A 22,554-nucleotide genomic window follows, 5' to 3' on the forward strand; every position below is an offset into this window, starting at 1 on the left:
CCAAAGCCCCCCCCGGGATCCCAGCCACTGAGCGAAGTGGCTGCAGGTGATGGTCTCACCTGGGTCACCTGGGAGGGGTCTCCCTAAAAACCACCAGAGGATGGGCAGCCGACACCTGCAAGGTGAACAGGGGCCCTTGGAGAGAGACCTAGCCAGTGAGGGGTGAGGGTGGGAGACACGATCTTAGGAACTCTCTCCTCCCACGGAAGCTTCTGCTCCCCGTCACCCCAGCTGAGCCCCCGAGGCAGGCCAAAGCTCCGCAGAGGAGCACCCATGGCTCAGGCCCGCCTTGAGCTACAAGAGGCCACACCGAGAGCAGGGGTGGGCAAAGGCATCCCAGCGCCTGTTTTGTCAAGTCCTGCTGGAACAAGCACCTGCAACGCCCAAGGTAGTTACTACCCGGTCGTGTCCAGAAGCGGCCAGCCTGTACTGAGTGGAGCGGAGACAGGCAGCCTGGCTTTACTCTGAGATACTTTTCTTCCTCTGCCTCTTACCAGCTGTGTGACCTGGCCGCTCTGTGCCTCAGTGTCCCCAGCTGCTTCATTGAATTGCTATGGGGTCAAACTGCTGACGATGAGGAAGTCTCCAACCACCGCCCAGTACGTGCTGTTTTCTTCTCAGGAACTCGGGGAGCAAAAGAATAAAACTCCAAATCTTGCACCTCTTCTTACCTCCTGGCATTTCCTGCTGTGCGGATCTGCATGGCCCACTAATTCTACTGCTGCCCAGAGCTGAGGCAAACCATTAAAACCAATAAATAACATTAAAACAGGGCACGATGGAAATAATGGGCTTATTTCCTCCAGAAATAAATGTCACTGAAACGAATTGCTCGAGCCACCAGCCTTAATGTTTATGGATTTATTCACTGTTTTTTCCCTCTGTATTAGTGACATGATCAATAATTGCCTATAAATACCAGGGCTTTACAAGAAGGACCATTTAGAGAATGAAAGGCGACCTCTGCTTGCTTTGATGACTTTATGCAGGCCTGCACCGTGGTGGTGGGGGTTCAGGAGGGCTTTGGGGGACCGTTGGAAACGTAGGGCAAAGAGTAACTGGATCTGGGGAGGCTGGCACATGTTCCCGGTCCTAGGGGTTCTCAGCTGCACGTATGTTCTTGTCCTGAGTTGTGTAAGTGTTAGGTCGTCTGGAAGGTCATGAGCATTTTTCTACGCAAAAAAAATGCACCATGACTTTTCCGACAACCCAACGGAATGACACGTGCAGTGTTTCCATCTGCTACTTGATTGTTGTTTTGTAAGTAGGGGTTGTTGCTGCAAGCTTGTGGTGGACGGTCAATGCCTTACTTGAGTGTGTGTGTGTCTGTCAATGTCTGTCACCTTGGGACCAGATGACCGCAGTTCAAGTCCTGAACCTGGTGGCTTAAAACTCACGCTGGGCATGTGTATGTGTGTGACGAAGATCCCAAGAGGAGAATGGAGGAGAAGGGATTGCAGTATGGCCATCTCCCCTGAGGGGTGATTTCTCGCTTTGTCTCACTTTAAAGATATATATGTTTGGGGACCAGCAGTTAGTGTAATGGCTATGTCACTGGACTCCCATGTAGCCAACCGCGGTTCAAGTTCTGGACCTGGTGCCTTAAACTCACACTGGGCACGTGTGCATGCATGCCCAAGATCCCGAGAGGAGAATGGAGGAGAAGGGATTACAGCATGGCCATCCACCCTTGGGGCGGGGGTGATTTCTCGCTTTCCATCTCTCTGTCTCTGTCTTTCTGGAGAGCGCACACACCCTATAGTGAAAAAAAAAACTCTCAAAAAAAAAGATAGATAGATAGATAGATAGATAGATAGATAGATAGATAGATAGATATGGAGAGAGAGAGAGAGAGATCTAGAGATCTGTCACCTTCAGTATCTCAATGTCTGTTTTTCATTCTTTCTCTCTCTCTACCTCAGTCTTGTCTTTCTTCCTGAGTCTATCTCCCTTGGACCCTGCCCTCTGTGGACTTTCTATCTTTCACATCCACACATTCAGAATTCGTCCCTTAGGGGACTCCCCCCCCCCCATGCCCAGTTTTTAGCCAAGATGGACGGAACGCCAAGATGGACGGAACAGAAACGAGCCCAGGAAAGAACAGCTGCACCTCTTACCACCCCCTCCCACACCTTTGGGGCCACACTTAGTCTGCAGAATGTCCAGAGATGATGAGGGAAATTGCTGGAACTTGCATTTCCATTAGAGGCTTGCTAGGTACTGAAGTCTGAGCAGGTCCTCTGAGCGGAGTTCAACTCTGGAGACAAATATTGAGCAAGTGGTGGACAGGAAGAGGCCATGGAGCAGGGAGCAGCTCCTGGTGTTGCTGATCCTTGGTTCCGTTCCCGAAGAGCCACTTCCTTCCCTCGAACACAAGCTGCACAGTTACTGGGTGCCTCAGTGCTAGTCCAGGACGTGCCCCCCAGAGCCACCACCTATAGGGGAAGCTGGCCTGAAAAATCAAGGCTGACCATGAAGCAGAATCAGGTACCTTGGGGGGGACAGGGGATTCCTGGAATGCCAGGGAAGGGCCAGGAACCAGGGGTTATGCAGGGGAAACACCCACCTAGTTCTCCACCAGGTGCCCCACTCAGCCCTCCTAACCAGGAGAGAGAGTAACCCTCCCTCTGTCCATCCTGCCTTTGAGAAAGGTCACGGTTGAGCTGAAAGACACCTGTGTAAAGGACTCCAGGAAGCAGGAAAAGTTGAGTCCCAGACATGCCATGACCAAATGCCGTGACAACATTTCACTTCTGCACGCATTAACAGAATAAACATCCACTCGGGAATTCTGCCCTGGAGGCTCACAAGCTGGAAGCAGCAGGGGTGAGTGGAACCTGCCAACAGGGAGAGATGAGGAAGAGGCCGTCAGGCTGGCAAACCCTCCTGGGCAGGTGGCCTTGCTCTTTGACACCCCTTCCAGGACAGGTGGAGAGCATCACCCCGATTTCACAAAGGAAGAAACTGAAGCCCAGAGAAGTGAGCCCCAGGTCTGTCTGATGCCCAAATTCATCTTCTTTCTTTTTTTTTCCCCCTTTGGAGAGGTTTTTGCTATAGTGCACGTGCGCTCGCCAGAAAGACAGAGAGACAGAGAGACAGCAAGTGAGAAATCTCCCCCCAGGGGGGATGGCCACACCACAATCCCTTCTCCTCCATTTTCCTCTTGGGATCCCGAGCACACACGCACACGCGCCCGGCATGAGTTTAAGCCACTGGGTCTAGGACTCGAACCATGGTCAGCTACATGGAAGTCCAGCAACATAGCCATTATGCCATCTGCTGGTCCCCACCCAAATTCTCCAGAGCCACAGGCCGTTCACTGCTTGATTCCCTCAAGACTAGGACCACATGCCCCATCCGAGCTGTCAGCCCAGCCCATGTTTGCATCTGTTGGCAGGACATGTCTGTGACAGGAGGTGACATACTGCAGTGGCTGAGGAAGGGAGGGAGCCCAGTAAGCCCAGACTTAAGAACAGCTTGATCAACATCCCAGGGAAGAAGGAGCCTCTGTCTAAATCCTGTCGTCCAGGGCAACGTGGATGAGCTCTGAGGACATGGTGTTAAGCGAAGTAAGCCAGGCCCAAAAAGAGAAAAACAACGCGTTCTCACTCCCATGTGGACACTGCCACAGTCAGCTTCCGGGGCCAACAGTGGTGTGTGGTGAAACACCGACCTCTGCGAGGCCGACACACATGTGAAAGCTACAGGTTCGCATCTAGAGAGCACCCACCGTGCAGTGGGCACACGTGTGCCTGTAACCCAGGGCTTGCTGAAGCCTGGCCTGGCAGCATCCGGGCCCTGTCAGGGCTGCTGCCGCTCTCGTGCCAGTTTGCTGGCTCATGGGAAAAATTAATGAAGCTTTTTAAAAAGACTGCATAGAAGTAATGAATGGAATAGTGATCACCCGAGGCTGGGAGGGGAGGAATGGAGAAATGTGGGTTAGCAGGCAGAAAGGAGCATCTAGGAGGACCAAGTTCTAGTCTTCTGTAGCACAGAGGTAACTATTGCTAGCAATAACTCGTATAATTCAGACTAGCTAGAAGAGAAGATTCTGCATGTTCTCAACACAAAACAATAACGTTTAAGATGATGGATATGCTAATCACCCTGATTTCATCGTTACATATCATAATCATGTACTGAACTATGCCCCATAAATATGTGCAATTGTTATGCACTAATTTGAAAAAAAAAAAATTGAAGAGCTTCTCCCTCCCCAGTGTCCATATATCCATCCCAGGAAACACTCTGATTGGTTCGCTGGGTCACATGCTTACCCTGAACCAATCACGAGGAAATCACAAAAGCTCTGATTGGCCAGCCTCCTGTGACAGTGAAGTGCCATGGTGGATGGGCCCTCATCCAGGACCACCTTGACTTGAAGGATCGGGGAAGGTTTCTCAGAGAAAGTGATTTCTAGACAGGCCTGGAGGATAAGTAAGGAGCATTCCAGGCAAGGAGGCGGGGAGCAGTGCTCACACAGAGGGACTAGCAGGTGCTCCAGAGCACACGTGTGTTGTGCACGGCCATCTCCCTCGTGCCTGCTGCCTGGCCTTCCTTCCCACAGGCACGGGGAAGGCTTCAGGAATAAAATCCACAGTTAGCTGTGTGGCCTTAGGCAAATGACTTGCAGTCTCTGAACTTCAGCTTGGTTCTCTGGTTAACCTCCTGACCTTATAGGACTACACAAGAACCCAGTTCATTCAGTCTCCAAATAATCATCAAGCACTCCCTCGATGCTCAGTCTCACCCTGGGCCCTCAGGAGAGGAGGCCTGCCACGGAAGAGAAAGGTGTGTGTGTTCAGGGCTTGTGCACATGGCTGCCCTGCACCCCAAAATCAGAAGGGGCCATGGAGGGGCAGGATGGGGGAAGGGCAGGCAAAGGAGAGGTGCGAGGATAGTGAGGGGAGATAGCAGGCTCTCCAGGCAGAGGGGAGTGGGGCAGCCTGCAGCAGCCCTGCCTCTGCACTCCCCGCCCCACCCACAGTGAACAGGTAGTACCAGGGGGCACTTATCTGTGCCTGGGCCACCAAGCCAGAATTCAAAGGCCCTTTCTCCTCCCGCCTTTGTTGGGCAAGGTCAGTTTTGAACCCGAATAACAGGTTAGACCATCTCCAGCAGGAACAAGGGGAAGGGAACTGTGTCAGGCAGAGGAAATTCTTCCCCACCCATGTGTCTGTCTCCAGGGTCTTTCCCTCTGTCCGTTCAGGACCAGTCCTGGGTTCGAGCTCCAGGGCACCTGGGGGCTCCCAGGGTGAGCAGGTTGGGGACTCAGGAGACCAGAGACCCCTGTGAGTGTTATATATGTAGCCGGGGACTCAGGCAGAGGACCTTGGTCTGGGAGAGCCCTGGGGGCCCAGGACCAGCCCTGCCCCTGCCCAGCCTGTCCTAAAGCCCAGAGTCTGGGGCGTGCCAGCGAGAGGCTTGCCCCTGCCAATGTCCTCTGTCCCTGCCACTCTCCTCTGTCTCTAAATGTCACTGTCTCTCTGTTTCTGAATCTGCATGTGTCTGTCTCTTTCTCATCCTCTGTCTCTCTGTCTCCCTCTCTCTGTATGTCTCCCTCGCTCTGTCCCCTCCCTGAGTGGGGGTCAGCTCTGTCGCTGTGCACACACTTTCTGTGAATTTTCATGTCTGTCTGTTCCCCTCTGTCTGACTCTGTCCCTGCCCTTCCATCCTGTCCAGTCCCAGCTCCCCTGGCTCCATCACACACAGGGGACCCACGGAATGTCCCTCAGGTCTCATCCAGGGTCTGCACCGGGTCATGTCATGAGCACAGTCAAGACTGGAATACGCTTTCGTGTCTGAAAGAGGAAGTTGGTCATTTGAATTTCAGAAAGTTACAGATCGACATCTCTGTGGCTAGAACTGGTGACAGCTCAGTTTTTAATGGCAGGACCTGAAGGAACAGAGTCAGGGAAGGTGGGAGGATTTCTTTTTTTTTAATTTGCCAGAGGGCACATGCACTGCCAGAGAGAGACAGAGACAGAGAGGAGAAAGTGCACCCACCCCCATCCCCCCATGGGGAGTGGCCATGCCGCAGGCCCTTCTCCTCCTCTCCCTCCTCTCGGGACTTAGGGCACACACACACGTGCCCCAGGGTGTTTTCCAAGCCAGGTCTGTTCCTCCACCACACAGTCAGCCATGCAGGATCCAGCTGCCTTAACCACCATGCCGCAGGCAGGCGTAGGGGAACTTCGATGGTTCGCGAAAGGACGCGGGTGGAGCAGTTGCCGGTGCAGGGTGGGCATTAAGGGCTGCTCCAGCCACCGCGTGTAGATGGGGAGGCCCACGGAGGCAGACTTGCCCAGGGCCAAAGAGGTGTGAGGGGCAGAACCAGGCAGTCAGTCTCGATCTCCTGCCCCAGGTCTGGGGCCACAGCTGTTGGGCTCGGGAGACTGTCTGTTGAGATGAATGTCTAGGATGAAGATTCCGGGGTGGGGAGGAGGCGATGAGTGATGAGGGCAGTTACTCAGAGAAGGCCACTCGCTGCCCAAGGCCTAAAGAGAGGACTCTGGGAAGCCCAAGGCCCCTAATAACCGTACAGTACCTGGGGGACAACACAGGGGAGAGGTGGGAAGAGGGTGACTCTGCCCCTGCCCCAGACTCAGGAGTGTGGAAGCTTTGGTTTCAACTCTCCTCAGAGACAAAGAATCAGCAGTGGGACCTTGTAGGGGACATCAGGAATTTGGCAGCTGGGGACTTACAACCCAAATCTGACTCTCACCTTTGAAAGCTGAATAACTCTGGGTTTAACCTTACTGAGTCGTGCTTCCTCATCCCTAAGTGGAGGTTGTGAGGACTAGCCGAGACAGTGTGTGTATAGCAGCTGGCACAAATGCACTGTGATGTGCAAGTCTGATCACTCTTCACTTTGGTACACCTACGGAGGTCGCTCAAGCTGCTGCTCCCTGGTGCTTTCACTGCCACTAGCTGGCTCAACATCTCTTGGCTGTGTGGCTGAAGGGATAGAAAGATGAATGGATGGACAAGTGGATAGATGGATGGGCAGATGGATAGATGGATGGTTGGGCAGATGGATAGATGGATGGTTGGGCAGATGGATGGATGGATGGTTGGGCAGATGGATGGATGGATGGATGGATAGATGGGCAGATGGATGAATGAATGGGCAGTTGATGAATGGATGGATGGATGTTTGGGCAGATGGATAGATGGATGGTTGGATGGGCAGATGGATGGATGGTTGGGCAGATGGATGGATGGTTGGATGGACAGATGGATGGATGGTTGGATGGGCAGATGGATGGATGAATGGATGGGCAGTTGATGAATGGATGGATGGGAGGACAGATGGATGACTAGATCAGTCAATTGATCAAAGGATGGATGAGTGGGCAGACTGATGAACAAATAGATGGATGGTTGAGTGAATAAATCATATCCTACAAGAGACCAGACTGCCCCTTCCTCTACTTTCTAAACTCTGCACTTAGAAAGACAGGGTGATGGGACCAGCAGATGATGTAATCATTATGTTGCTGGACTTCTACATGCCAACCACGGTTCAAGTCCCAGACACAGCAGCTTAAAACTCATGCCAAGCACTTGTGCATGTATGCCCAAGATCCCAAAAAGAGAGTGGAGAAGGGATTTTATCATGGCCATCCCCCTTGGGATGTGAGTTCTCACTTTCTATCTGTCTGTCTGTCTCTCTGGTGAGCTCACACGACTTATAGCAAAAATCTAAAAAAAAAAAAAAAAAGAGAGAGAGAGAGAAAGGAAGAGAAAAGAAAAAGAAAAGGAAAGAAAAAGAAAAAAGACATAGTGAAGAGACCAGAGAGTGGCGCCTGGTAAAAACGCTACACTCCGCAAGACTGACCCCTGCAAGGCGGTTCTGGTTGGCATCCAGAACCCTCCATGAGTACACTGGGTGTGCGGGTGCCCATGATCTGGCGCAGGCTGGTCATAGTGTCAAGGGCCTGTTGGGGATGCTGTCTCCGCTCATCTTGGAGGAAATAAAAAAGTAAACTATTTTTAGAAGTACATGATGGCATGGTAGTTAAGGTGCTGGGCTCCTACATGACTGACTGGGGTTCAAGTCCCGGACCTTGCAGCTTGCTTTCTCACTTTCCCTCTCTCTCTTTCTTCCTCTCTCTCTGTCTCTCTCTGGTGAGTCCATGTGCCCTATAGCAAATTTTAAAACAATACTAATAATAAATAAAATTAAGTAAATAATTCTTTTTTAAAAAAGTACATGGTGAATTAAATATAAAATTCCAGGGGAAAGAGGAAAGGGGAGGTGAAGGCAAAAGGGAAGAAGAACAGTCCCTCCCTGGTACCCCTGAAGGGTCCCCCACTGACGAGGAACCCCACCAACGAGGCTCCTGCTCCTAGGCTTCAGCGTGGCTCGTGGTCAGGCCTCATGTGTCAATTTCCTCCTTGGTCTTCTCCCCACAGGCTGACACTGGCCCAGAGCCGTCCCTCCCCTGGACAGGATGAGAGTGTCAGGTAGGACCAGGTACTGATAGGGCCCGAGGTGGGCTGTGGGATGGCATGCCCCCCACTCTGGGCTGTATTTGTTCTCAGAGATTGGGCCAGAAAGCCAGGGCAAACCAACCCAGGGCAGGCCTGGATATGGGAGAGGCCGCCTGTCTGGTGAGGGGCTGGCAAAACCTGGGCACAGCAGCCCTGCTCAGTGGGATTCTTAGGGATGGAGCCATCTGGAAATACCTGGCCCTGCCGGGAAATCAGGGGCACAGTATTCACCTCCAGGGAGACTGTTCTAGAATCCTGTGCCACAGGGGTGGGCATGAGGAGGGTACCCCCATACTGCTCTATAAGGAAAGGGAGCCCTGGTGGCCCATTCCTGGGTGTGGGGTGCTTCGCAGTGATGTGGGGGGTCGGGGAGCAGTCTGGCTGTGGGTCAGAGGTGGCCAGGCACTGGGGCTTGGCTTGAAGCTGCGCAAGTTTAGTGTGCCTCTGTAAGGAGCATTGTCTGGTTATCTGTGGTTTTAGGGGGACCAGCCCCCTCTACAAGCCACCCTGAAGGCTGCCTACTGTGACAACCACATCATCCCTCCCGACAACGGTGTTAGCATATTCACTCCAGGGCTCTCGCCCAGAGAGGCCGAGTGTCTGCCTGAGGTCACACAGCACGGCTGACTCCCCTAAGCACAGAGGCAGCCTTACTGACTTCTGTGCCTCCTCCCCTCCCAGAGCCAGCCTCCTGCTGCAGCTCTCGGGCCTTGCTCAAGGGCTTCTGTAGAAGCACAGATTCCCAGGCCTTGGTCCTAGAGATCCTCTCTCTGGAGGCCTGAGTGGCGCCCAGGAAGGTGCATGCTTACCTCTCTTTCTCCCGGGGACCCACCTTGGGGAATGTTGCCTGTTCTGGCAGCACGATCTCACTACGGGCCACCACAGGGACCACACAGTCCCCCCTTGTGATCTAGTCCCTAGTCGGAGTGGGCTGTACCACCCACGTGGGTCTCGCAACGTGGCCCGGCCATGGGGATGTGGGAAGGCTCCCGCGCAGCCTTGCACATGGCCGGTGACTGTGCTGCTCTGCAGGTCTGCTCCGTCTCCTGGCCCTCATCTTCGCCCTGGCTGCCATGCTGATCTTCATCCGCAGCAACGTCAGCTCCACCATGAAGACCGTCCGTCTGCCTCGCTGGCTGAGTGAGTGGGGCTCACTGGGGGGCCAGGTGTGCATCCCAGGACAGACTCCTCCCTCCATCCCTGGGCGGTCAGGAGGCAGCCCGACGTGGGAAGGCGTGGACCTGCCTTTGGGACTCCAGCTATTCAGGGGAGCAGATAAGAGAGGAGACCCCTGGGTTGTAAGACTGGAGCCTATGGGGAACAGAGACGAGTCCCGAAGCTCTGGGTAGCATGTGTACCTCCCCCGAGGGCCACTTTGGAAAGGTGACCCCGAGAAGGAAGGACAGAGGGAGGAGGTGCTGTGTGGCTGCACCCCTGCAGTTCCCTCTCCTGGGACATCCTTTCTGCACATCCCTCCACCCGCCCTCCATGTCTAGCTCCTTCTCAGCCTCTGGGTCTCTGCTCAAGTGTCGCCTTCTCAGAGGCCTTCCCTGGTCACCCAAACAGCACACCCTCCTACTTCAGCTTCTCCCCGTCGGCCTGTTCCCTCCAGACGCCGTCATCCTCTACCGTGTTGTCTCTTTGGCTTTTGCTGTCTCTGCCCTAGAACATGAGACTCCTGCAGGCCGAGATTGTCTTGTGTACACCCATCTCTCTAGTCCCCGGCGAGGAAAATGGTTGGATGGCTGAATGAATGGAGGGTAGATGGATGGATGATGAATGGATGGATGGGTGGGCGCTTATGTACGTATGGCTGGATACTGAGCCGGCAAAAAGTCATGACGTGTTTTTTCTGTGATTTTCTATGCAAAAATGCATCATGACTTTTCCAACGACCCAATAGATGGGTGACAGATGGCTAGATATTTGGATGGGTAGATGGATGGGTATGTGGGTGGGCGACTGGGTGGTAGGATGAATGGGTGATGGGCAGAGGGGTGGGTGGACAGGTGCATGTATGCATGAGGGAATGATGGCAGATGGACATGTGGACAGGAGGACAGAGGATGGGTGGATGATGGATCCCGGATACTTTACCTACATAATCTCGTTCATCCGCACCAGCACCTGTGGAGTGATCTGTAGCGTGGTTGGGGTGTGGAACCAAGCGTGCCCAGGTGTGATTTCACATGCCATCTCAGAAGACAGCAGCTCTGGAGATCTTAAAACATGCCCCAGTTCCCCTCGGAGATGTCAGAACAGGAAGGGAAACCCAGGCATCCCAGCATCAACTCCTTTCTGCTCAGAGGAACGAGGAATGTGTCCTCAGACGTAGCTCACAGCTCCCCCAGGCAGCACGTCACCCCACCTTTAACAGAGTCCCACGGCGGGGTATCCGAGATCCCTACTCATCTGCTTCTTACCAGTTATGACGCATGGCCCAGGGTGGCAGGGTTTAGATAGCTGCCCGGTGGCCACCATATCCCAACCCACGGCCACTACTTCCATAGACCAACGACTGACTTGACCTCAGAGCAGATGGGCCGGGTCATGGTAGGAGGCGCAGGGGAAGCGTGAGCCAGGGGTGCCCCTTAGAGAAGCGAGCCCCAGCTTGAGGAGGGAGAGGGACAGTGATTGAAAAGGAGACTCCGGAAGTTTCTTCTCTCTCTAAACTCCACTACTTGGGGTTTGACAATCAATACCTCCAACCAAAAGTCATCAAGTGACGGCCGTCGGTCCTGCCCCGTGTTAGGTCCCAGGGATCCCAGGGATCCAAGCAGAGAGACAGACTCGATTGCAGAACATACAAACACGAAAGCCCTTAACATGGTCCAGACTCAGGACTGTTCACCGCGGCAGGAGACGTAGCCGGCGGAAAGGCCTGGAGCGCAGTAGCACCCCAGCCCCGAGGGGCAACATCTGCCTCAGCGTTACTCCACTCACTGCTCCATGCATGCACGGAGGGCCCCCCGTGTGACAGCACTGAGTTCTCCATTTCTGTTATGATGCTGACACACGATCGGCCTCCTCTGTAAGCATGCCTGTTTTACTTGATGTATTTAGTATCTTCAAGTGTTAAGTGTGCTAAGTGTCTCAAGGGACATGGAATAGATTTATTCTGAGGACAGTTCTTAGGCTTTTCCAGATGACCAGGGGGATCCATGACACAGAAATCAGGAGCTTAAGAACTCCCAAAGCCAGCCCCATAGCCTGGTGCTTAAGGGAATCAGATTCCAGATGGCTGACTACATGGTTTAAACCCCATGCCTGATGTCTTGAAAAAAATGCTCAGACATGCCCAAAATCCCAACAGGAGGGAAAGATGGAGGAGAAGGGATTGTGGCATGACCACACCCCACTGGGGGTGCTTTCTCCCTCCCCTTCTTTCAATCTCTCTCTGGTGAGCACATGCACCTTCTGGCTGTGTGTGTGTGTGTATACACACACACATATATATACACACATATACATATATATAATTCCTGATTTACTTGGCAAATTAGGCAGGATCCTTTCCGATAGGAGTGATGAAGTGAACTCTAGATAGTTTCAACAAAATAGGATGTTTTGAGTCATGTAATTGGGAAGTCCATGGGCATCCGGCTTCAGGTGTGGCTGGATCCAGGCCCCCTCCAGTCACTCACAACCTGCCCCTTTATATTTTGGGGCTCTTCCTGTTGCTACTTTCCTTCAGTAGGTTGGAACCTACTTCTGTGGACAGTTTCTTCCCCCAGGCAGGCTCAGCGGCTACCGGCTCTCCAGACTTGGCTGGAAAAGGAACCTTCTCTGTCACTTCCAGGCCATGGATCAGCCCAGGGAAAGGCCCTGTCCCCAGGGAACGTACTGCCATGATTGGCCCAGCCTGGGTCACATGCCACTCCTGGGACCTTGGAGGCAGGGGGTGGGGACACTCCATGATGGACAGATGGGAAGTGTGTAAGTGTGGGGATCCCCCAAAGAGAGAGAGCTCCCTCCCAGCAGCTCTGTGTCTGTCTCGTGGGGGCCCTGTTCTCTAGGACCTACCTCTTGACTAGGGGGAGACCTTGCAGAGAGCCATAGAACCAGCCAGGACAGGAATATGAGGTCCGGATGTGACCAGGGCCCTCAACCCAGCGCACAGCTGATGCTGTGTGGGATTGAGAACGAGACACCCCAACACGGGCTGAACCAACAACAGCAATGCAACACGGGGTTCCTGGGCCACTCACTGGGCCAGGCCCCTCACAGACTGACCTCACAGGATCCTCCCCAGAGTGGGTCAAAGCGGCCTCGATGGTCTACACGTGCGGTCAAGGAGACTGCGGGCCGGAGGTTAAGTCACACCCAGTCACGCACTGGGAGCGGGGCTCAGGCTCCAGTGGGTCCACAGCACAGCCACTTCTTTTCAGCCGTGTCAGAGTTGTGTGTGTGTGTGTGCATACAAGCGTGTCTGCATTTGTTTGAGGGCACACCTGCGCGTCTGTGCATGAGCATGTGTGGCACCACGTGTGTGTCCGTGCATGTGTGCATATTTGTATCTCTGTGTGTATATACCTATGTTCTTGTACATGCCTGCATGTGTGCATGTGTGCATTGTGCATGTGTGTGAAGGAGTAACAGCAGTGAGTGAAGAGTCCAGATGCAGTGGGACTTTTGTCCATCTTAGTAGTGCCATTTTAAAGTCGCTCCTTCCCGGAACCAGCAGTTGGCATAATGGCTATGTTGCTGGACTCCCGTGTAGCTGACCACGGTTTGAGTCCAGGACCTGGTGGCTTAAAATCACACCAGGCACATGGATGTGTATACACAAGATCCCGAGAGGAGAATGGAGGAGAAGGGATTGTGGCATGGCCATCCCCCCGGGGGGTGATTTCTCACTTTCTGTCTCTCTATCTCTCTTTTTCTGGCGAGCGCACGTGTCCTATAGCAAAAACCTCTAAATAAATAAATAAATAAATAAATAGTCGCTCCTTCCCACCACCACCCCAGCCCCCAGCCGTCCCCTACAGGGTCCGAAGCGCTCTCTCCCTAACCTAAGTCTGTCTTCCCTCCTGCAGGCTGGACCCCCACGGAGACCCGTGAGTATCTACCCAGCCCCCCGACCCTCAGGGCAAGATCCCTGACATGGCAGGTCCCAGAGGAACCAGGGGTCTCTAGTCTGCCCTGCACTGTCCCCCACTGGCTCAGGGGTTCCTCTGGAAGCACCGAGCCCTGTGACTGGGGTGCCTCTCTCGCCTTTCAGACTGGTAGGGATGGCTCACTCACTCCTTCCCCAGGACCCCCACCCCTGTGATCTGGACCGTGCTCTGCCCCAGCTCCCACACCAGTAAGCCCCGAGGGCAGGGGCCAGTGCTCCTTATCACTGTGGCAGTGACCTAGGCTGGACTCAGGGTTCCTGCTCCGAAGTGCCAGAGCCCATGCAGGGCAAGGCCAGGGCCTCCAGAGACAAAGAGCGTGCCGGCTTTCTGTGTGGTCAATCCCAAACGTGCAAGAGTGCTGGAGAAAGTGCTCTGAAAGGGGCAGGGAAGGCTTCAAGGAGGAGGTGGCCTTTCAGCTGTGCCTGCTGGAGGAGAGAACAGCTATGCAAAGGCCTCGAGATGGGTACGTGTGCGGCTCCAGGAGACCTTGGCTGGAGAGTCAGAGCCTGGCAGGAGGAGGGAGCTCTGGGAGGGCAGCAGTGCCGAGGGCCTGGTGGGTCCATGGCGGGCAGGTGTCTAAACGAGCTTCCGCGAGGACCCGGGCTCCCGAGGGGAAGAGAAGGTGGGGGGGGGGAGGGGGGTAGTTGTGACAACGACAATCGGAAGTGGCCAAGGCCCGTATGTGCCACACTGCTCAGAAGGTCATGGGCATCTCATGAATCCTTCAGACAACCCTATGTAGGTGCTACAACCGGAGCTGAGGAAACCGAGGCTCAGGGAGGTGAGACGTGGTGGCCGAGGTCACGCAGCTAACAGTAGTGGAGCAGGAGTCCACCCCCACCCGCTTTAGTTTGGCCCTCACCTCTCAACACCTCTTTGCAAGAGGCAACACCCCTCCACGCCAACATAGTGGAAACTCCCTAAACAGGGCTGCAGCGCCTGCAGTCGGGTGTGACCCAGGGAAGAGGAGCATGGGAGCTCCAGGACGCTATGGGGTTACGAGAGCAAAGACTGTAGGAATCGACACCATTCACCTCACACCCTCAGCCCACCTCCCTGAAGCCCCCCACCCCAGTCATATTCTGAAGCAGACCGAGTATGATAGCATCTTGGTGCTGAACAAACGCTTAAGCACCATCTGCATGGCAGGTTCACACGCCGCTTTCCTTCCTGCCCACTCCCATGGCAGACATCACCAATCAATCACAGCATTCTCTCTCTCCAAGCCCTCGGACAGCTCTGAGAGCTTTAACATGTCTCAAACTGACAATTAAGAGAAAACCTCCTTGACAACCCTGATCTAACCCAACTCCCTGACTTCACAGTTGGCAAAGATACAGGGAGAGATTTCTGGCAAGTCACGCAGCAGCTTAATGGAGGACCAACCCACATTGCCTGACTGCACTCCCCACCCCCATGCTACTGACAGCATGGCGGCTCCGTGCCCTGTACCATGGCACCAGGGATCCCGGGGGTTGGGTCTCGGGGCTCGTGGCAGCTGGTGAGGATGGCCCCCTAAGCCAGAACCCAAGGGTAAATCCCGCCTGTCAGCGGCTGAGAGCCCAAGAGCCCCTGGGCAACATCTCCCTTCGTGCAGCAGCGTGACCGTGAAGACTGGATGGTCAGAAAATCAATTTCGGAAAAGCCTGCTTAAGCTGGTCTGTTGACACCCGGTTTATCGGACTTAGCTGCAGTTGATTAGGCTCTAGGCCGACTCCAAGGGTGGTCCCTCGGGAATAATCCTCCTTTTCTGCAGAGGTGAGAAGCTCTGGTCTCCTGAGTAAAGTGGCCTCGCTGTTGGGAGGGTGGGCCAGTGGTCAGGCTCAAAAAAAAGGAAGAGACTGCCCAGACTGAGGCTCCCTCCCCTGCATCGCTCTCCAGCCAACCACGGGCCAGGCCTGGGCCTCTCACAGAGCCTGCCCAGAGGGAAGAGATGGAGCATCGAGTCACACCCAGCCCAGCTGCAGGCCGGGATGCCCACTCTCTCTCAACAGCCCCTGGAGGGTGACAGTGTCCTGCTCTGAGCTCAGGCTCACCCAACGGGCGGCTGTGCTGAAATGCGAGAGGGAGGTAAGCCGCCCAGCCCAGGGAACCAAACCCAGCACGGGGCCCTCTGTGGGCGGCTCCACTCCAGAAGAAACATCGTTATCTGCTCGCACCAGAGGGACGTGTTTTCGGATTCCCCTAAAATAAGCCCATAAACCAGCAAGGGCCCCAGAGACCCTAATCCCTTGACTATATCGTCTGTCCCAGCCTCAAGGTGCAGTCTGACTCTCGTGCTCTGGGTATTCATCTAACGAAGACTTACTGAGCACCCACTGTGTGCCAGGCCTGGGGTCACCGGGACAGTTTCACTAGATAATGAGTAGAAAGGGCTTGTCACAGTGCCTAGCACCCAGCAGGGCCTTAGTGTCTTCCGGAGCACACATGGCAGAGTTTGGACGGATGCCTGGCATGGTGGCTGGGGGACGGAGGGCCACCCAGTCTCCACCTTCCATCCACAGGTGAACATTCTCTGACCCAAGATACCCAGCCCTCCCTAGGCAGCCTTCGACCCATCCGGTGGTGCCATAAAGCATGCCCTTGTAGAAATTAGAGCCAGCCAGGCTGGAAGTATGGGTGTCCCAGCTCGCCAAGAACCTGCTGAGGGCTAGGCCCCTCCGCACCTGTGTCTTGAGGTCCCATCTGCGAGGGCCATGTGGGGAGAGATGGTGGGTCTTCGCACCAACCTCGGGCATCAGAGGCACGTCACAGAGAGCCCGGGGATTTCAAGCACCTGCGGAGCCCCCTCGGGCGGGAACCCTGTCCGTTCCCTGTTCTGTCCCCGGGTCTGACGCACACAAGGTGCTCAGTAAACGATCCGCGAAGAACAGAGGAGAGCCAGTGTGCACCGAGCACTAACCCACACTCCTGTGTTCCTCGCATTCTACAGAGGAGGCAGATGAGGCCCAAGGAGGCTGAAGCCTTTCCCCAGGGAACCCAGCCAGAGGGAGGCTCCCAGCCACCAGGCGGGGCCCCCAAGAGGTTGTGGACAGGAGCCTCTGGGAGCTCCTTTGGCCGCTGTGGCCCCACCGAGAGGTTCTCGAGAGAAACCCCTCATCCTGGTGACTCCAGTTACTCACCACCACTCATTCCTGAGGGCCCGGGGCTGGGGCTGGGCGTGGGACGGGAAGCCCCAAATTAACTCGGAGGGTTGGTTCAGACACAGCCAGCAGCCTGTGTGCCTTGGCAGGGTCACTGGAGGGGACAGAAGGGGACATCTCTCCAGGGGTAGGTGGTCAGCGAGAGTGGCTCCCGGAAGCAGTTTCTGAGCTTGTCCTGAGCCAGCTCCATGGCCGGGCCCAGGCCCAGGCCCGTTCCCACCCTCCTGAGCTCCTTCCCCACTGGGCTGCTCTGTCTCTCCCCAGGGGTCCCAGCGACCAAGTGCGGCCTCAGCGAGCCCTGCCCAGAAAACTTCTTTGCATTTAAGATCTACAGCGGGGCCGCCAACGTCGTGGGCCCGTCCATGTGCTTTGAAAACCACACGTAAGTACCTGAGGAGCACCATGGTTCTTTATTCTTTTAGAGATTTTTTTCCTTAGGGTACGTGTGCTCAGCTCTCCAGAGAGCACCAGAGACAGTGAGAGGAAAAGTGAAAAATCATTCCCATGGGAGGATGGCCACACCGCAATCCCTTCTCCTCCATTCTCCTCCCGGGATCTTGGGCACGCAGGCACACGCGTCTGGTGTGAGTTTCAAGTCACTGAGTCCAGGACTTGAACCGCGATGTGGGAGTCCAGCGACGTAACCGCTATGCCATCTGCTGGCTCCTCTTTTTATTTTTTATTATTGCCTTCCTCATTCATTCATTCATTAGGAAATTCAGAGGCTGCGGGGCGGTCCTGAGACCAGTCCACCTCTCTCCTGGGTGGCTCCTCGTTGGGGCCGTGCGAGTCACAGATAACGGTCCCAACAGCCCTGGGTCTGCAGCACCTTGAGGAGCGCCATCTCATTCGCTCCCGCAGGGCCCCGGGAAGTCAGCCACTATGGTCTCCCTATAAAGAAGACAGGCTCAGATGGGGTCCCCTCCAGACCCCATCCCCACTGCTCAGGAAGACAAGGAGCTTACAGGCTCATGACCATGAACAGCCAGGGGAGTGGGCTTCAGGACCATCTGGATCCAGGGGCTCATGTCATGTCATCAGCCTCCCTCTTGCTCTGTCCTCGGTTCCACTTTCTTCTGTTAGTTTTGTTTTTCTCTAAGGGAAAATGGGCTTCTCGTGGTCAAGGAGAGAGGCTTCAAGCTAGTGTGACATGTTAGCCTGGCCTTGCACCCCTGGGAGGAGGTCTTCTTGTCTGAATTAGCCCTGCAAAAGTCACGGTGGCCGGCCTGAGTCACAGGGCCATGTCCAGCCCTGTCTCTGGGGCCTGGCTGTGCTTGTCCAGGCCTGGGAGGAGAGGTGAGCCCCAGGAACCACCAGGGGAGGAGAACAGGTGTCCTGTGAGCACCAGAAGGCAGGGGCGTGGCTGCTGGGCCGGGGGAGCACAGAGGTGTTCCTCATGGGGACCCTGACACCCCAGGACGGCAGCAGCTTCCTCGGCTCTGCCTTCCTCACTGCCTAGGGAGGTGGGGTGGCACCACCTGGCACCAGAGCCCAGCAGGACCCTGGCCCCTTCCCTGACTGTTGTGGCCCAAACAGGCCATGAGAGACTCTGGGGTCCCCAGCCTGCCACTAGTTCCAGGAGAAGACGGAGGGCCGAAGTCGTGCCACTGACGCCGCTGTGCCCGGCCACGTGGCCTGGGGGAGCCTGGGGCTACGGGCAGTTCCCGGCCCCTGCCAGCTCACAGCTGCATCTGGTTCTTCTTCAGGATCATGAGTTCTGTGAAAAACAACGTGGGCAGAGGCCTGAACCTGGCCGTGGTGAACGGTGAGTGGCCCATCCACCCCAGACTGCACCCACCACGTGGGGAGTAGGGAAGGCGGAGGGAGGAGGGGGCTTACGCGGCAACACAGGGTCTGGCTGGAGCCCAGAAGCAGGCAGGGCAGAGGCCAGGCTGGGGAGGCCAGCAGGGTCAGGGATGAGGAGCTGCGTGTCTACTGAGAAGCCGAGAGCAGTAGGGAGCTATCTGAGCGGGGCATGAAGGCCAGCTCTGCATTCCAGAGACCCCTTCTAGGCTTGGTGGGGAGGCAGGAGGCAGGAGGCAGGGAGATCCACCTTGACAGGCCTGCATCCAGTGGGGGATAAGCAGGAGGCCAACGGGCAGCCGAGCCTGAGGGACGGACAGGGTTCTGGAGGGGCTGAATTGACAGGGTCGGCTAAGAACCAGGTGGTCTGGCCCCAGCCAAGACCCCCTCTCTGCCTCTGCTCATAGGGAAGAAGGGCCATTTTTCTGACATTAGGGCTATTTCCTGGGACAAAGGTCAGGGTGGGTGGGAACAAGGATGCAAAGGTTGCTGGGAAGGGAACCGCCAAGCTCCAGTGTGGTCTTGCCACGCTTCACAAGTGCCAGACAGATGCGCCCCTGCAGTCGGCTCCTAGGAGTGTTTCCCTCTGCCGAGAAGCCCTGCTGGGTCGGGGGGCGAGGTCAAGGCCTGGAGCAGGGCCCTGCCCAGTCAGACCTGGAGTCAGAGGACAGCCTGGAGCTCAGGAAGGGGCAGGAGAGACAGGACACTGCGGCAGGGCCCTGCTGTCACCATGAGGGCTCCCAGAAGTGTGGCTGCAGGGCGGCCGCCCCTTCCTGTAGAGAGGGCGTCTGGGAGCATCGCTGAGCAAGGAAGACCCCAGAACACCGCAGGGGCCTCAGCCACCCCACCCCGTCTCCCTCTCGGAGAGGGCGGGAAGTGGCCTCTGCAGCTTCTCTTCCCCCAGAGGCGCCACAGACTGAGAAAACCTCATTGAATAGCCTCCTCCCCTGCCTCTCACAAGGCTAAGACAAAGTCTCCACCAAGGAGGGTAAGCACCAGTGTTCACTGAGCACCTGCTGTGTGCTATTTCTTTTTACCTCACCTCTGCGCTGCAAGCTGTGCTGGATAGCCCCATGTTCTAGGTAAGAACTGGAAGCCCAGAGAGGTTAAGCAACTTGCTCGGGGTTGCTCAGCAACAGGCCACAGAATCATCCAGATTTGAACCAGAATCTGGCTGTCTCTACGTCCTAACATCCGGCTGAACCATCTCCCTAGACAAGAAATGTCCCCAAGCATGTGTATGGCACCTACTGCATGCCAGCTGTGGGGACATCCCCCGAGTTATCTCGAGGCCTCAGGGTCCTCCCGAACAGCAAAGGAGCCGGCAGCTCTTGACCGTCCAGCAGGGCAGAGACTCCTTTGAGAAACCTGAAAAGAAACCATGTCCAACCCCCATTTCCAGAAAAATCCGCAGAAGCACGCAATCAGAAAAGAAGTTTTAGGGGTTTATAGACCCGGCTCCCTTCCAGATGCCGCATGGCTCTGTGAACCGGGGAGGACAGTCCCCCCTCCCCCCCCCCAGGTGGCCCAGGTCACAGGAAGAGTCCCCATTACCCAGGCCCGTCCCCACCCTCGGGAAGCTGCAGAGCCGCCATGCCCTCTGCAACACTCCCATCTAGTGGCGAACAGTGAGAACTGCGACTCTCTATTTTTCTTTTTTCTTGGCTTGTTTTTGTCTGTTTGTTGAGAGAGAGGGGTACCCTCCACAGGGTCTCACCACTCCACAATCCTCCCCTGAGCCTTCCAGCCAGCCAGAATCAAGAGCACACGCAGGTGTGCCCACATGGTCAAGCTGACCTAGGACTTGAATCCAGGCCTTTCCATACGGTTCCGGAATTGTGCTCGGCACCTTCCACCCACCCCCATGCTGGGCTCCCCATTCTGTCCCTGTGCCTCTCAGACTAGCCAGACAGTGAGTGCCCCCTTCGGTCCTGCCTGCCTGCTCTTTAAGGACCTGACATCAAGCCAGCGGTCTGCAAAACATTCAGGAAAATGGGAATTATGAAACAAATTATGCATAGATTTCAGTTGTTTGTACCAAAATAAACTCATACTTTAATTCCATTTTCCCACACACTTTTTGAAGTCCCCTTGTATTTTGAAAACGTCTGAGACAAAGTAGCCATTTTCTGCAAAATGACAGGCATTTAACAGGACTTAACCGCTGCGCTCTCTCCCTAGGCTCCACGGGCAAGGTGGTGAAGCAGAACTCCTTCGACATGTACTCGGGAGGTAGGCCCTCTGGTGGCGGTGGTAGCGGTGCAGCTGCGCCTCTTCCCGAGACAGGCAGGGGGGACCACGGGTGGCACACGTTCCCCGAATGCGGCTTGGTGCTAGCATGGCTGGGTCCTCCCAGATGCAGATCCTGGTGGAAGGATTTGGGTGCGATGATTTATCTGCGAGGTGATCTCAGAAGTGTTGTCAGGGAGGGGGACGTGGGACACTTAACACTGCAGCTGGAGTTGGGAGCAGGTGTCAAATGTACCCTCAGTACTACCTGAACGGTGAGAGAGCCGGGGTGCACCCACCCCTAATTCCTTGACACTTGCACGTCTGGCCTCTCCTTGGACAAGGCGGGATCTGGAGGCCAGAGAAGACCTTCAGGCACAGAATTGTGGGGGCAGGCCTGTGTGAGCCGATGTGCTGAGGACATGGGTGCATGGCCCGGCCAGCTGTACCCCCCAGAGCTCCGCTAGGCAAAACGTACTTTATGCCAGGGTCACAGGGACAGGACGGGGCTCCTGAGGTCCAGAAAAGACCTCTCTGAGGCACTAGCTCTCTGCGTCTTTCTGCAAACGTCTTTCTCCTCTCTGCATAGACAAGCTTGTTGACCTCTCTGGGCACAGGGCAGCCCTGGGCAGCCCCTGGCCTCCGTGCCCTGAGCACAGCCGGGTGGGAGAGGGCGCTGACCTGCCTGGGTTGGACTTTCCGATGTCTCAGTTCCCACCAACAGTTCCCTGAACAGCCAGCTGCCTGTGGGTGGGGCTGAGGGCCTCGCCCAGAGCTCTGGACATCTTTCAAGGCATGGTGGGACCCATCCCAGGCCCAGCACCCCACCCCACTGCCCAGCCCAGCCTCCCTCCAGCACAGGAAGCTGAGCGGGAGGGAAGGAGCAGCAGCTGGCTAGACCTGGGCCCTGTGTGGATTGGCTCTGCCGGGACAGCTGGACTGAGACCCCAGGGCCAGCTCTGGACTTGGCCGTCAGGGCCGCAGAGCATGACCTTGACCTTGGACAGCTCCTGGCTGAGTGCGAGGTCCCAGGCTGCAGCCAGAAGGCTGGTGTCTTCCCTCCCGAGTGCCCCATCTGTCTCAGCCTCCAGGAGCACCCACCTCACCTGTGGCCATCTAAACCTGAGAGCGCGGCAGAGGAAGGGCCTGCGATGTGGGAGTGGGGAGTGTTTGGGAGGTGGCTTAGAGAGGGCAGCCAGGACCCTGTCCTGAGGCCAGGGCTTCAGCCCCCACCCCCAACAGCCGCCCCCTCCAGCTAAGTCCCAGCCAGCAGTGAGCAGGCTGCAGGGCCACCCCAGGGTCCATGCAGGCCTCTTCCCAGGCACGCCCTTCTCCCAGACTGGCAGACACACCCCTGGGATGGAGGGGTGACGGGTGGTGGCTGTTGCTGGACAGGAAGGAGGTGGGAATGGACCTTGGATGGGCTTGTGGGGTCGTCCACACGCAGGTGCACAAGGCCCCCTGGTGTAGAGTGGGGACAAGGATGAGGTGGCCAGGGTGGGCCGAGGGCGAGGACCAAAGGCCTTCATTTGTTTTCTGCCCAGGACCCGGCAGGTGCTTGGGGGGGACCTCAGGCCAGTGTCCGGAGGGTCGGAGACCTCAGGCTGCATGATCCGAGGCAGGACAGCACTTATGCCTCAGTTTCTTCTTCTGTAAAAAAGGGTAACCATAGTGTCCACCCCTTAAGACTGACATGAGGATTAAATCACAGCCTGTAATCACTGGTGGGGGCCCAGCTTGGTAGGCGGGTCCAGGGAAGCTAATTT

The 22,554-nt window shown here is 55.8% G+C and overlaps 1 protein-coding gene across 3 annotated transcripts in view; it reads left to right on the forward strand.

Moving 5' to 3' along the window:
* Positions 1-22,554, forward strand: part of FAM3D (FAM3 metabolism regulating signaling molecule D) — a 38,664-nt gene that overhangs the window by 6,531 nt on the left and 9,579 nt on the right. For 2 of the 3 annotated variants that reach the window (XM_027768541.1, XM_006169145.3), the window contains 6 exons: positions 8,419-8,469; positions 9,529-9,636; positions 13,533-13,553; positions 17,021-17,138; positions 18,463-18,521; positions 20,741-20,791. In XM_027768541.1, the coding sequence (XP_027624342.1) occupies positions 8,457-8,469; positions 9,529-9,636; positions 13,533-13,553; positions 17,021-17,138; positions 18,463-18,521; positions 20,741-20,791 (370 nt within the window). In that variant the 5' untranslated portion in view covers positions 8,419-8,456. Of the gene's footprint in view, positions 1-8,418; positions 8,470-9,528; positions 9,637-13,532; positions 13,554-15,506; positions 15,684-17,020; positions 17,139-18,462; positions 18,522-20,740; positions 20,792-22,554 lie in introns of those variants that run through there. The other variant, XM_006169146.3, reaches the window with a different exon arrangement.

Source organism: Tupaia chinensis, unplaced genomic scaffold (assembly GCF_000334495.1).
Source record: "Tupaia chinensis unplaced genomic scaffold, TupChi_1.0 Scaffold146828_1, whole genome shotgun sequence".
Classification (NCBI taxonomy): Eukaryota; Metazoa; Chordata; class Mammalia; order Scandentia; family Tupaiidae; genus Tupaia; species Tupaia belangeri.